At 30.6% G+C, this 15322-nt stretch overlaps 2 protein-coding genes across 5 annotated transcripts; one reads left to right on the forward strand and one right to left on the reverse strand.

Moving 5' to 3' along the window:
• The first annotated feature begins 7606 nt into the window (after positions 1–7606).
• Positions 7607–10469, forward strand: LOC107927921 (probable pinoresinol-lariciresinol reductase 3). 4 transcript variants are annotated; one of them, XR_001692532.2, is made up of 7 exons: positions 7607–7894; positions 7992–8126; positions 8859–9096; positions 9190–9393; positions 9507–9640; positions 9768–9911; positions 9983–10469. XR_001692532.2 is itself a non-coding variant. In XM_041102677.1 (6 exons), exons 1-6 carry the CDS (start codon positions 7712–7714, stop codon positions 9773–9775), a joined length of 906 nt encoding a protein of 301 aa, XP_040958611.1. In that variant the 5' UTR covers positions 7607–7711; the 3' UTR covers positions 9776–10466. The 4 variants fall into 4 exon arrangements, 3 of the variants coding, with proteins under 3 accessions (XP_040958611.1, XP_016714533.1, XP_016714532.1); XM_041102677.1 differs by having other exon boundaries at positions 9507–9644; positions 9768–10466; XM_016859044.2 differs by having other exon boundaries at positions 9768–10466.
• A 175-nt stretch (positions 10470–10644) lies between these two features.
• LOC107927920 (adoMet-dependent rRNA methyltransferase spb1) lies at positions 10645–14774 on the reverse strand. The gene is made up of 10 exons (XM_016859042.2): positions 14122–14774; positions 13879–14037; positions 13751–13797; positions 13504–13660; positions 13362–13423; positions 13036–13234; positions 12709–12798; positions 12195–12337; positions 12001–12115; positions 10645–11919 (listed from the first exon to the last, which is right to left on the reverse strand). The coding sequence occupies exons 1-10, from the start codon at positions 14641–14643 to the stop codon at positions 10852–10854; spliced, it is 2562 nt and encodes an 853-aa protein (XP_016714531.2). The 5' UTR covers positions 14644–14774; the 3' UTR covers positions 10645–10851.
• Positions 14775–15322: the final 548 nt, after the last annotated feature.

A 15322-nucleotide genomic window follows, 5' to 3' on the forward strand; every position in this document is an offset into this window, starting at 1 on the left:
TTAAACTAAAAATATTACAATAACACACCAAAATAATAAAACTTGTAAAAAAAATAGCATTAATAATATATTCTCCCTCAAAGTCAAGATTTTTATTTAGGGGAATTGAGGTAAGATTATAAATTGAAAATATGAAGGGATCAAAAATGAAAATTTCCCATTTATTCAAGAGCTAAAGAATTATTTATATTTAGAAAGAGTTAAATGAAAATTTTTCTCGTTTAACCCTTCACCGTATTTTTTTTATGCGAAATTTAAAATCGACTCAAGTTGAATTAAAGGCAAAGCTTTCGCAACATTATTTTTATTATATATTCATAAGACATTAAGATCAAGTTTAAGAATGCTTCTCAAAAATATTTTTTAATCAATCTTTTAGCTCGGGAGAAATATTTTTTCTTTAAAAAAGTAACTTGTTTAAGAATAAAACTCTACTTACAAAGATATCAAAATTTATCATTCGACCCAAAAAAAACCGATTATTAAAGATATTCTTGTTTTATTCAAATGTGTCTCATGATTATCATAATAAAAAGAAATACAATTAAAATTAAGCTTAATGTATAAATTAATATCCGAGTTTATTACTTTTTTTTAACGTGGTACATGTATTTTATCAAATCAAACACTAAAAATTTAACATTGTTATAGTTAAATACTAAATTATATAATTTTTATATAATCTAATAAATCTATCACATTCTTCAGTAATTTCTTATGAATAATTAAGTGCTAGATTTTACCTCGAACCTCTCTTGCAATACGACCTGCCACAAGAATAGAGGAGGCTACTTGCACATTTACGTGTTCTTTATGGCTCTCTTATCGAACTGTCTCGTGAAACGATAAATTATTATGAAAATGCAATAAATTATTACGGACCACACGTCTTTTACATTATTGATGGTTAAATTTCAATTTCAATCCTTATATTACTCTCAAATTTAATATTAACTTTTATATTTTAATTTTTTACTTAAATATCATTAGTTAATTTAAATATTATATTCTGATTAAGATGTAACCGTTAAAATTCTCTATCAAATTTAAGTGAATTACAATATTTTTTATCACATGCCCACTAAGTTTTTTTTTTTTTTAGTTTTAGAATATTACACCAGCAAAATTAACTAGCAAAATTAATAAAATAATCTTAATAATGTAAATAATTAGACATGTATTTTTAAATTAAAAAAAGAAAAGCAAATTATTAAAATTAAAAATATAATACTAAATTCGAGCATATTAGATGAAAAGTGACAACATAATGGTGATTGAAACTATTCGTAACGAGTTGGCTACAGTAATTAGTGTTGCTGAAGTAAGATATATACATGATTAGTGTTCCAAAAATTGAGAAGTCAAATTTTGACATATTTAGCAGAATGTCAATAAAGTTGTTAATTGCATAGCTAAGGCAGATGGAGGCATAATTGAACAGCTGGTTATTTTAAAAGATCCTCAGCATTATGTAAGATGCTAGCTTGAAGAAGATGTTAGATAATTATTGGTGACTGATGATAGTTTTCATTAGAACTAATGCTCGCTTAATTTTCTAAACTTATGTTCAACCAAAAAAAAATTGAGCATATTATAACTTTTAATTCTTGATTTTATAAATATGAAGTGTGGATTGAAAATCATTTAATTATATATTTAAAAATATTATTTTTACAATTTTAGACAAGCAACGTTTGTTTGGCTTTATGCGTTGAATTAATTATTGCAATGAGACAATATGTCTAAACGTAACAACAACACATTTTAAAATTTTTGATCAAACACGTAAAACATTAATTAACATGTCAAATCAGTTTTTCTTAATGTCTAAATTATCGTTTTTTAATGAATATAATAACAAAAATATTATTTTTTTAACAATAACTATAATGATAGTAACTAATGATGTATCAATTCGAACATATTAATTCATGACAAATGTAAAACAGTGGAGGATTCAACACATTCTCCAGAAAAAGAACACTATTGTGAATATCTAGTCAAGATGATCCGTGACAGAAGGCTAAATTTAAAATTGTTTGAGGATCCTCTTTTAAGGATGTAGTCTTTTAAGTTTGTATCCTGTATTTTCTCTAAAAAAAATAAATTATACCAAAATTAAGTAAAAAAATTCGTTCCCAAATTTAACATAGTAAAACAAATTAAAACCATAATTAAATCTATAATGTTATATCCATAAAAAAGTTCATATATTTTTTTAATTGGGAGGAATCTACTTACATCGGTGTAAAATTAAAGTGTTTTACACTCATACTTAACTTTTCATACGACTAATAATTTAACAATCCAATAGTCATATTTCATGTCAAATTTTACATAAATTAAAAGATTCTAACTATTTGTTTTATGTAAAAGAAAAAAAAAACTTTTAACCGTTAATGATTTTTAATATATTTACTTTTTTAGATCGACATGATAGAGGTATCAGATTAGTTCAAAAATTTACATTCATAACAAATACAATTATATCGATAAATCTAATAATTAATTCATTAAAATATTAATTATATAAAAAAATTATGAAATGGTTCCACCTACGCAAATGAATCCCTTTCCATTCATAACCACCTATTAAAAAAAAAAGTAACAAGATTTGAACCTTTGAGACACTTGGCTTCATCTTCACCACAAACTGAAGTGAAGCTAGAAGAAAATATTGGAATTAAATGGTATATTTTTACAATAGAAAAAATGTAATATCACTATTTTAATAGCATATATTTTTATAAATTTTAAAATATTAAATCAAAATTTGTATCATTTTGAAGGGGTTAAAATATAATTTTACTATTACTAATTTAAAATTTTATAAATTATAAAAAAACTTAAATAATTTTTTTTAATTACATGACTAATAAATGAATTTTTTTTCGAAATATCACACTAACAAATTTAACAAAAATAATTAAGCGTATTAACAATTGAACCTAAATTTTGAAACATAAAAAATAGAAGAATTAAATTCTTGAAAATGAAAATATAGAGACTAAACTTTAAATTTTCAAAAAGTACATAAACTTATGACATATTTTAACCTATATTTATCTGCCACCAAATAAATTTTCGCGGATTACTAAAAACAATTCATTTTATCAATCACGTAATTTCATATTGTTGTTTGGGTTGTTTAATGCTTTTACATTGATCACACATATTCATGTTGTGGTAGCACTAAAGCATTAAAAATTTGAAATCTGTGTTGGTCTAATGATTAGGATGTTCATCGACTCAACTATAGTTTAGATTTAAGTCATACTAGTCGCGTTCTTATTAGGGTTTTACCCTCCTCTAAAAATTTGTTTGGTGGTGTAAAAAAAAGGGGGGGGGAGGAGGGATTCATATATGGATTTAAATGAATGTTGATATTCACAATTGTGAAAGATACTTACCGAAACAACATACCAATTAAATAAACCATTGAGTTAATTACCAATTGAGTTAAGACTCAACCGACAGTTAATTGAATTTCTTTGTGAACCTAGTTACGTGATAGAAAGATAAATAAATAAATAAATAAACCATGCCATCACTTTAATGACAACTACTAACGAGTTTATCAATTTAAACTTACTAATAACAAAATATAATGACCAAGTTATACCATATTAAAGTAAGGGAATTAACTCTCAAAATTTAACATAATAAAGCAACTAAAATCATAATTAAAGCTATAATTTTTATGTCCCCGAAAATTATTAAATTCCTAATTACCTATTATACAAAATAATAAGATCTGGGCTTTTGGGTCACTCGACATCGTCATCGCCACAATCTATCTCTTTTTTATTTTTAAATCTTTCGATATTTGATAATTATATTAAACTCTGATTACATTTAAAATCGAGTTGGATCAAATCCTAAATTAAAAATAGAACTCTTCAAATATTATTTTATCTATTTACAATAAATAAACTCGAAACTTATTACTCTATTTATCATACGTTGAAATATGATGAACTAGCAACTTGTGTGACATAAGTGGTCAGCCAACCACCTCCACAAAAATTGAAGAGAAATTATTAAATGAGTCAAATATTTACAAAATCTTTTAAAATATACATTTGTCGGGAAATTGACCTTCAGTGATATTTCTGCTTTAAAAAAAAAACTTACTCGATTTAAAAAATTCTACCTTTTTATTATTCAAAATTTTTTTATAATCGAATTTAATATTATAATTTAGGTAGATATCAATTTAATTAGAAAAATTATTAAAAGACCTCGTAATATTTAATCTGGTTTTATTAAAATTGGTTTGAGTATTATTTAAATCTATTTAGTTATGTTTATTTTTTAATTCACAAATTTTAAAAAAAATTATTATTATTCTATTTTATTCCATTCGAATCGAATTTTTTTTAATTTATAATTATTCAATAAAATTTCCCAATATAAAAAATATTACCCGTCATCTACAAATTTTTTTTTTCTAACAATCGATCCCAACCCTATTCATTATTACACCTACTCATATTGTTCCTGACTTTCCATATTATTAAAACTTATTAATCACGTGCGATTCAATTTGCGGTTTGGATTGTTGGATGCCTTAACATTGATCACACATTGGCAGTCATTTTGTCCTTTTGTCCTTTAATGTTGTTTGGTAGAGTAGAAAATGGTAGGGAAAATTAAAGTGATAGGTGAGAAAGTGAGAAAAACAAACTATTTTAATAATGTTATTAAATTATTAATAGATTTATGATTTCATCGATTAATTTCAAAAAATTATAAAAAAATTATTGAATTATTCAAAAATTTTTATTTAAGTCATTGTATTGTTAAATTATTTTTAATCGAGTTAATGAGTTCCAAGTGACAATTTATAATCAGTACGGTTGATTAGTATACATTGACAAGTAGAAAGGAAATACCTTAGGTTCGAGTCGATTTGATGGTCAACGTTGGAGATCAAAAACAAAGTTGTTTAGATTTTGATTCACAGATTCGTAATGCTTAAAACTATTTTATGAAAAAAAATTGAATTTTAGAAAGAAAGAGAAAGATGAGGTTTCAATTTGGGTAGACAATGCAAACAAAAAAAGGCGATTTTAACTGTCTAATAACTTAAATTGAAACTTTCAAATAACTCACTGACATTGGATGAGTTACCCTTTTATTTAAATGGGTTAATGAAAAAAAAATTAAATAATATTGAGAGTGACTAAATTGTAAAATTTACCTATCCTCGCATCTAACGTTTGTTAAGAACTTAATGAGCTAATAATCAAATATGAAATTTTCGAATAGCTCAGTAATTAATTTGTAATTTTTTAAAATTAAATGATAAAAATATAAATTTACCAATAATTTAATGACATTAAATACAATTTACCCGCAAAGATTTAAAGATTTTAAAGCCACCGCCAAATAATTTTTCATGCATTATTAAAACATTTTTTTTAAATTAAATGCACGAGTTTCATATTATTGCCAGCTAAGGGTTAAAAAGGTATTTGGTAGAGTGAAAAATGTGAAAAATATGTTAGGTACGGTAGAAAATGGTGGAAGAAAGTACAGAGATGGGTGGGAAAGTGAAAAAAAAAAGTTAATATACTTTTTAGAATAATTTGGTAATTGTTCTCGTATTGGAGTTTAAATTTTTTATTTAAAATAGTTCTTGAACTTGACAATTATTTTCATATTGGCCTTAAAGTTTTTTTTATCTATGTTAGTCCTTGATATTTTTTGAAAACCCTAAAATTTATGCTCCAATGTTGGAGCAAATGCTAAGTTCAGGGATTAATTTAGATAAAAGAAAGTTCAAGCCCCAATGTGGGAAGAATTGACTAGTTTAAGCTCCTATATGAAGATAATTTCTAAATTCAGGAATTAACTTAGACAAAAAAAGTTCAAACTTTAACGTGAGAATAATTGCTTAATTTAAGTCTAATATAAGAATAATTGTCAAGTTTAGGGACTAATTTAGACAAAAAATTCAGATATCCCAAAAAATAAAAAAAATTTAACGATATTAATAAATATACTCCATAAAATTTTTAAAAAGATTAATAAAATTATTAAAAAAAAATTAATTTTTTTTTGAAGTCTTGAAGGTGTAGTTTTCAATGTCATTGTTGAATGTTAATCAACGTGGAAGACATGAGGCCATTTATGGTTCAGATGTATAGGGATAAGTCAACATTTAGTCCCTGAACCTAGTTTTTTTTTTCCTTCTTAAATTGGCTCTTAATTTTTTTCATATTAGTCCTTAAACTTATATTTTTTTTAATTTGGTCCTTGTGATTGAGTGTTACTCTAATATTATGTCACATCATCACTTACTTTTTTTCAAAAAAAATTATGTGATGACATGGGATAATATCAAAGTGCCACATTATCATATGGCCTAAAATTGAAAGAACTTGCAAAGTTCTAGGATTTTTGTGGGAAAAGTTGGCAAATTGCAAGATTAATATGAACAAAAATGTTGCTTTATCCCAGATATATATATTGAAAGAATTGTTGAAATATTAAAGGGTAATCTATGCCCTGTTAACCACTTTAAAATTAAATTATTCTTATTTTAGTTACTCGAAATTTTATTATTAATTTAATCTCTACCGTTAATTAAATTGACCAAATTAATCATTTTATCGTTAAATTTCACATAATACTCTCATATAATTTTTAAAATTTTTTCTTTAATTTTTTTCTTCCATTCTCTCCTCTCTCCTCTCCCATTTCTCATATTCTTCCTTTCCCTCTCTTCCTTAAGCCCATCTCTTCCTTAATATTTCATCATTCTTTCGATATATATATGGATTAACTCATAAACTTAGTTTTTGGATTTTCAATAGTTGAATAATATTTTTGTATCTCTTCGAAGTTAAATGATCAAAACGTAAGTTGATTAATAGTTTAATAACCTTTAGTGTAATTTACCCAAAAAAATTGAATGAAGAAAAAAAACAAAGAAGAAAACAAAGAAAATTTAAAGGAAAAAAAAGGAAACTGTAACATTGCATTAAATTTAAAGATGGAATGGCCAATTTGATCAATTTAATTAATGATAGTGATAAAATTAACTTTTTTAGTGACTAAAATAAAAATAAATTAATTTTAGAGAGATTAACCGGTAATTTACCCAATATTAAAATATATTCACCTATAAAGTAAATAAAATTTAAGCCATTGAAATTCAACAATTTATCATAAAAGATGGCTTAAACCACAAAAAATACAATATTTTAAAGCCCAAAACAGCCAAATTCATCTCCCTTTTCCTATTACAAATTCTAAAAATAGTTACTTTTGTTTGTCTCAGATATTTTAGTCACTTACGTTATTATTTTGTTACGAAGTAGTCACTCTACCGTTAAATTCTGTTACCTCCCTAACGGCAGTCCTCCATGGCAGTCTAAATAAGTTTTAAATGTCAACTTAGATATTCAGTTGCTATAATGAAAATAAATTTTTAATTAAATAAATTTAATTTGGATTGACGTATGGACATCCAAGTTGTCATTTAAAACCTATTTAGATTGCCATGTAGGATTACCGTTAGAGAGGTAATGGAACTTAACAATAGAGTCACCACTTCGTAATAAAATGATAACTAAGTGAATAAAATGTGATTTGAGGAAAAAAAGTGAGTATTTTTATAGTTTAAAAAAAAATTATTCTTTTCAAACTCACTTACAAAGACCCATGCTGTGAGAAGCAAAAGTTTCTTCCCGTTTCTTGATCAATGGAGGAGAAGAGTAAAGTCCTTATAATAGGAGCAACTGGAAGATTAGGTTACCATTTAGCTCAATTCAGCCTTCAATTTGGTCACCCAACTTATATTCTCATAAGAGATTCTTCTTTAAATGACCCCAACAAAGCTCAAAAACTCAACTTTCTCTCCACTGCTGGTGCCATTCCCCTCAAGGTAACATTTTTTCAGCTTTTTTCTACTTCTTTTAATCATTTATTAATACCCAAAGGACTGATTTTTAATTTTTAATTTTCAAAAATTGGATTTTTAGGGTTCACTTGAAGATGAAAATAGTCTCATGGAAGCAGTGAAACAAGTGGATGTAGTTATTTGTTCAATCCCATCAAAACAAGCTCTTGATCAAAAACTACTTGTTAAGGTTATTAAAGAATCTGGGTGTATTAAGGTTAGTAACCCTTCAATTCATTTTGGATTTTGTCTTTGATGATTGCCCCTTTATTTAAATTGGTGAAACGGGATTTTTAGGAATCAACAAAGGTTCTTTATTTTTATTTTTATGGAACCCTAATTTTATATTGGTTTTAGATTTTAGAAAGTTTTGATGATGTCATTGTAATTTGTGAATCTCTTGGATTAAGCTAATAGTTGAATATAAACCCTAAAGTGTTCATCTTGTTTGAATTCAATAATTGCAATGGTTTAGACTATGAAAAGGGGTGTACTTTAGAGGTCCCTCTATATCAAATTAGTCTCACTACTATTAAGTGGATCAATTTAGTACTTGCACTATTAAAATGAATCAAATAAGGACAAGTTAGAATAGAGTTAATATTTATAAAGTTTTTATGGTTTTGTAAATGGAGATTTTCTTTTGGAATTGAACTACAGTTGGAAAAAAATAATTTTCAAGACATTTTTATACTGTAAATGTTAATTCTATTACAATTTAGACTTATTTGATTCCTTTTACAGGGATTAAATTGATTCATTTAATAATAGAGAGACTTATTTGATTTGTTCCTATAATACAAGGACCCCCAAGGTACTTTAACCCTATGAAAAGGTTTAATAATGGTATTGTAATTTTTGAATCTTTTGGATTAGCTGCTAATAATGAAATATCAATCCTTTAAGTTCATGTACTCATATTTGAACTCAATAATTGCAATGGGAACAGAAGTTCATACCTTCTGAGTTCGGTGTAGATCCCGAAAAAATTCAGATATATAACTTGGTTCATCGTTTCTACGCTGGAAAAACTGAGATTAGACGTCTTATAGAAGCTGAAGGCATTCCTTATACTTACATTTGCTGCAACCTATTCATGGGTTATTTACTTCCTTCGTTAGCTCAACCTGGTTTAAAGGCTCCCCCGAGGGACAAGGTCACTATTTTCGGAGATGGAAATGCTAAAGGTTTGCTCATGGCCTGCTAGGGTTAATATATTCGTGTTTTGATATGGACATTAGGACATTTATGAAGCAATTTGCTTTTTCTCTTTCTTGCAGCCGTCTTTGTGAAGGATGTTGACGTTGCTGCATGCACCATCAATGCCATAGATGATCCTCGAACGCTTAACAACACATTATATTTGAGACCCCAAGGGAATGTATACTCCATCAATGAGCTTGTAGCAATGTGGGAGAATAAAATTGGTAGGGAACTCGAGAATGTTCATGTACCGGAAGAGGAGCTTCTTCTGAAAATCAAAGGTATGTATAACGTGCCATTATAGAAGGAACCGTCATAGCTATTTTTTGAGTTATTGGTAGTTTGGTTCTAGTTTTGATATGTACTAAACTCGGGTTGGTTGCGGAATTTGCAGAGAGTTCATATCCGGACAACTTGGAGATGATTTTCATATATTCAGCCTTTGTGAAAGGAGATCATACATATTTTGATATTGATGAGTGTGGGGTTGATGGGACCGAACTCTATCCACACTTGAAATTCACTACAGTTAGTGAGCATTTAGATACTTTAGTGTGAATAAATCATTACTTTATAAACCAACTTTTTGGTGTTAAATTCTAACAATTTCCTTTTTGGTACTCTTTTTCCCTTTTGTCAAATTTCATTGAAATAGTCTCTTGATACAAGGAGATTGTAGTGGATTGTGACGATTTACTCCGTGACAAAGAGCTGTAAGGATGGTAGGATGGTAGGATTGTGAGTTTCCAGAGAAGATCGGAGTGGGGGAGAAGAGAGAGTATATTGGTCCCTCTATCAGGTTAATTACTTTTAGTCATTTTCAAGATGTCATGTGTTGTCCATTGACCTACTGATATCTTATCATCATAGGTGTGAGCTGTTATTCCAAGACGAGTATGTGTAATGTGTGAGCATGGTATAGGGTCGTAAGGTCATGGGCTTTCTAGTGTTTTCAACTCACGAGATGATCCCTCTTAAATCAAGGATATTGACTCACGAGGTCAAGAAAACGTGTGGTATAACTAGATCAAAGAAAGCAACAACTACCATTCGTCCACCAGAGATTATAGCAAGAAAATCAAATCTTGCAAAGAAGGTTTCAGTCGCTTTACAAGGAAAACACTAGTCATCACGTTGGTACCGATTAGGAAGCAAGCGACGAAAATGCTAACACTGAATGAACAAGCAAAAACCAAGTAATCAAAGGAACTGGGGCCAAAACAAAGCATGATGATCGGCACAAAACCTAGCAACCTCAAAGTTGAAAGAATTGGGGTCAAAATAAAGGACAATGATCGGCAATGTTTTTTTAAACCGGATCGATAATTAAATCAATCAAATCACTAATTTATCGATCTGATCAACTAAAATATCTCAAGTCAATTGATTTATATTGATTTCACTTTTTAGATCGATTCGCAATCCAACCAACCAATTGATCCAAGGCTTGGAGGCAAATATATACATAACAAAGTAATAAAAGTACATAGCCGGACGTACATTTTGCAAGCAAAATATTTCAGGCACTTAGATACATAACAAAATTGACTGCCAATAGATAAACGGCAATATTTATGCCGCAAAAGGAACAGGCAAATTACACTTTGAATCAACAAACACTCAAAAAAGCATCGTACTTTTAATTTAATCTATCAACCACAACAAAAGAAAACAGTTCCTAAATGTAATTTATTGTTCAATTTTTTTATCTAAAATTGCATCTTTCAAAACTTGTTCTTTCATGCATGGCTACCTTTGTTTTTGTTTCCCTTCCTCCCTGAAGCCTTGCCAGAACCTTTACCTTTCTTATCAGCTTTACCATTCTTTCCCTTCTTTGAACTGCCTTTTCCGGATTTACCCGTCCCTCGTGCCCTAGCATCCTTCTTCATCCGTCGATCAACAAGGACTTTCCCTTTGCCAGCCCTAACTTGAACCCCCTTCTTCGCGACCACGTATTCCCTTTGGGGCTTTTTGGGTGTAGCCTTCTTGTAGAGTTGTTCAATTTGCTTCCTCTTTGACCTTTCGGAGATGTCAGCTTGGTCTGAAATACTGTTTGCTTTCTGCCGTACCTTTTCGAGCTTTTTTATTGCAATCCGCTTCTTTCGTGCTTTTGCCTCTGCAACTTTCTTAGCCGGTCGAGCGTTGATCTCTTTGAATTGTGCACGCATTGCAGCAATCTCTTCTTTTGTAACGGGCTTAATTGGTTGGCGATGTCTCTTTTCCTCCTCTAAGAACCATTTCGGTAAACCGTCATCATCAAACATATATTTATTATAAGCATCATCAAGAATTTGGTCCCTTTGCTTTTTCCTTAGCATCTTCTTAGCACAAGCTAATATCTCAGCTTTCGTTTCAAAGTCGTCATCCTCTGAGTCATCTGAAGATGAGTTGTCACTTGAATCTGTAGCCGGTGCCGGGACAATCTCGAAATCATCCTCTGCTTTAGAAGCAGCCTGGAGTTTGGTGTTTTTGGGGCCGGCAGCATTGTTTACTTTCTTCTCCTTGGCCTTGTCAGGAATAGAAGTTTTTTCATCCTGCTTTTTCTTTGCTTTTGACTTCTCGGGAATAACCGGCTTTTCATCTCGATTATCGACCTCCATTTCATCACCACTGTCGTTATACTTCCCTAAATCCCCTTGCTCTACAGCTTCACCAAAAATATCCTGACTGAACCACCTGTTTGTAATTTCTTCCTGAGTTGGTCCTTCCCCATTGTCTAGTGATACCATAAGAGGATTTGCTTCAAGATCAGCCACATCCTTGTCTGAATCATGATCGGAAATCATAACATCATCGTCATCATCACCCTGAACAGCCCAAGAAAGAAAATTCAATTAAGGGATTGGGATATAGAAAAGTTCTCTAGACACGCTTTAAGAGCTTCATACCTCCAATTGCTCATAGGCTTGTTTCACACGCTTCCTCTGCTTTGTTTTTCCATCCTTTTTGGCCGCATACTCTTCATAAGCGTGATCAAGGATCTCTTCGATTCTTTCATCATATCTAACATTAAAATTACAAGGTTAACATACAGAGACATTATAGAAATTATGTATCCTGGACATTAAAAGCAGATACCAACCTTCTTCGTTCTTCGTCAGAATCGATATCACTGGATGACTCATCTTCAGTGTTCTCTTGGTTTTCTTCATCTTCGCTACCCCTTACATCAACATTCCCATCATCAAACTCGTTGGAATCAACCGCCGCAAGATCTTTCTTACCCTAAAGGCAGCAATAGATTAGCATCAATAAAAAATTCTGCAGAAGTAAAAAGATGAACGTATAAAGGGTTGTCGTGATGTCATTTAGAAAACCCAAGCACCATTTCAGTAAAACAGAAAGATCCAAATGCTTGAATGGAAAATATGTTAAGATCAAAACCGGCTTCTGTTCAGAAATGGCATATTAATACCCAAGAAGATCAAACATCAACTATGCCTAGGTCAAGCCCATTACAAAGGGGCTTACAAAGGTTAATCATCAACTTGCCTCTGGTTCAAATGACATAACTTCAGCCTTAAGTTCAGTTGCATTTAGTAGTTACGAAACATTGGAGTTATCCAATTTTATGTCTTTAGTGATAAAAAACGAACCTTAATAGAAGAAAGAGAAAACAACTCATGATCAACATAACCATCTTCCAGGGCATCGATTTGCATTCCCGTTGCCTTCCGTGATTTGTCCTGCACAACAGTGAGGTAAAAAATCAGCAACAAAACAAGTGCAAAAGGCAACATAGTACAGTTTGAAGTAGGAACATGAATTCTTACAAAAAGGACTATAAGATAAAAGCTAATCATTGGTATAATCATTTAATTTACTATCAAGTAGAAACATAATCATTGGTATAAACACAAAATTTGATCCATTTAATGATTTTGTCATGTAGGGACGAGGGCTTTCTCAAATAAGAAATAAACCTTTGCCTGTCTTTTTGCAAGAAGCTTCTTCTCTCTTTTCTTCTTACGCTCCATGGCATACGTGAGCTCCTCCATCTCATTGAGTAACTTATCATCTTCATTCTCCTCATCCCCTTTATTGACGTCAGTAACAGTACTAGGAGTAGGAGTAGGAGTAGCCTTTTCAGGAGACAAAGCTTTTCTCAATTGCATCCGCCACCTACATGACAATCAAATATCAAATCAAGGTAATCAAGTCGCCTTAATACATGTCACATTCATGCACATTTTCATATTATCACAAACATTTCAAAAGGTAGGACTTCAAAAGGAAACATGTTACTTACTTCAAAAGGTACTTGAAATCTTGCTTTCCTAAAACACGCAAATCATCGCAAAGAGCTTTGACCTGTCAAGCAGAAGCAAAGTAAGTAATCACAAGTAACTTAAGGCAAGCCAAAACAATAGCAATACTGATACGATAATCACCTCTTCTGTGGTGGAGCTGTGATCCTTAATAGGCAATGAAGCCGGATCTGCAAAGGTTATGGAAGTAACCGAACCAAGGATTTCGAGAGGAGAATCGGACCAAGTGAAGTCAGCAGCAGTAGACGCCTTCTTCGAGATTGTCTCTCCATCTTCATAACTGTAATAGAAAACCAAGCATAACCAGAGGAATCAATAACAATGCGAACAAAGCAGTCGAATTGCTGTATGAAAAAAGGGAAAAGCTTACCCATCACGGTGTCTCTTTTGTTTCGATACCCTAAGTACATCAATCACCTACATCAATCATCAACATGATGAGCAAAAGATACAATCAAAGTTTAGCCTTTTAAAGAGATTTTGAAACATAAAATAAACCTTCTTTTGTGGCTCTGTTGATCCTTGAAACAAATGTTTAACATCAAGAAGACGTGGATCAATCTTTGCAGGGGCTTTATACTTTAAACCCAGAAGATAAATCTCAGCTGATGCTGAACGACTAGCTGCTGGTTTATCAACTTCAACCCTCTCAAATAACTACAAAAAAGACCAAACCAAATCAAACCCAAACTTTAACAGACAGATTATAATGTTTTTTAAACAAATGAAGAAAATTACTACCTGTTTGAGACAATAAAGAACAGAACTGTAATCTTGGGACCTAAAAATCTTGGTAACAAAAGTGCCTTTAGGGGCTAAAAATTGGGTAGCCAACTTAACAGAATCAATAACCAAAGCATTTTGACTCATTGCTTCTTGAGCCCAAGCTCCACCAACATTAGGTGACCCATCATGCAAAATAACATCAAATGCCATAACACCATGTTCTTCCATCACCCGTTTAACCTTGGATTTGCATTCGGATTTAGTTATGTCTTGTTGGAGAGCGACGGCACCTCGTATAGGAGCGATGGGAACGAGATCGAGGCCCAGCACGAGGCTGCCGACAGGAACACGTTGTACCGCGACTTGCATCCAACCACCGGGAGCGGCGCAAAGGTCGAGAACGGCGTGGGCTGATTTTAGGAACGAGAATTTGGAATCGAGCTGAACTAATTTCCATGATGCTCGGGAACGGTAGCCGTGTTCTTTGGCTAATTGGTAGTACTTATCTAATCTATGCTTTCCCTTCACTTTACCCATAGCTTCAGTAACTTCGAATAGGGCAAAGAAGAAGAAGCTACAGCAATAGCAACCAAATGAAGACGGTAGAGAATTAGGGTTTATATATTTCTACAATTGAATACATGGGGTTTAGGGTTTAGTTTTTTTTATGGTCGGTTTTGGGCTTGATGGATTTTTTTATATAATATTTTTTGGTTAAATTTCACAGCTAATCACTTAATTATTAGTTTTTTTTGTCATTCAACTATAAAAAATTACAAAATTGTTATTATAACCGTTAGCAAATTACTAACCAATAAAAGCAAAATTGAATAGCTAGAGATCATTTTGTAATTTTTCATAATTAGGTGACAAAAAAAGTAATAATTAGATAACTACTAGAATAGTTTACCCTTTTTAATATAGGTAAATTATACAAATGGTCACCCAACTATTTTCCGTGTTCCTATTTTGGTCACCTAAATTTAAAAGTTTACAATTTAAACACTAATATTTGAATTCGTTCATGTTTTGATTACCCACCATTAAATTGATCCTAACGGGTATAATAACAAATTTAGTCCTCAATACTTACATACTTTATCAATTTGATCCTCAAACTTCTTAACCAAAGCTTTTAGCTTTTAAATCAGGAGTATTGTACAACTATAAATTTGTAATACCCAAAAAAGAAAAAAAAATCTCTCAAGTATAAATT

This window comes from Gossypium hirsutum, chromosome A03 (genome assembly GCF_007990345.1).
Source record: "Gossypium hirsutum isolate 1008001.06 chromosome A03, Gossypium_hirsutum_v2.1, whole genome shotgun sequence".
Taxonomy (NCBI): Eukaryota; Viridiplantae; Streptophyta; class Magnoliopsida; order Malvales; family Malvaceae; genus Gossypium; species Gossypium hirsutum.

Coding starts and splice junctions, on each gene's coding strand:
- LOC107927920 (XM_016859042.2), bottom strand. CDS start 14,643: ATGGGTAAAGTGAAGGGAAAGCATAGATTAGATAAGTACTACCAATTA. Junction 13,661..13,750: donor CAAAAGAGACACCGTGATGG/GTAAGCTTTTCC, acceptor TTTCTATTACAG/TTATGAAGATGGAGAGACAA. Junction 12,116..12,194: donor TCTGACGAAGAACGAAGAAG/GTTGGTATCTGC, acceptor TTTTAATGTTAG/ATATGATGAAAGAATCGAAG.
- LOC107927921 (XM_016859043.2), top strand. CDS start 7,712: ATGGAGGAGAAGAGTAAAGTCCTTATAATAGGAGCAACTGGAAGATTA. Junction 8,127..8,858: donor AAGAATCTGGGTGTATTAAG/GTTAGTAACCCT, acceptor CAATGGGAACAG/AAGTTCATACCTTCTGAGTT. Junction 9,097..9,189: donor CGGAGATGGAAATGCTAAAG/GTTTGCTCATGG, acceptor TCTTTCTTGCAG/CCGTCTTTGTGAAGGATGTT.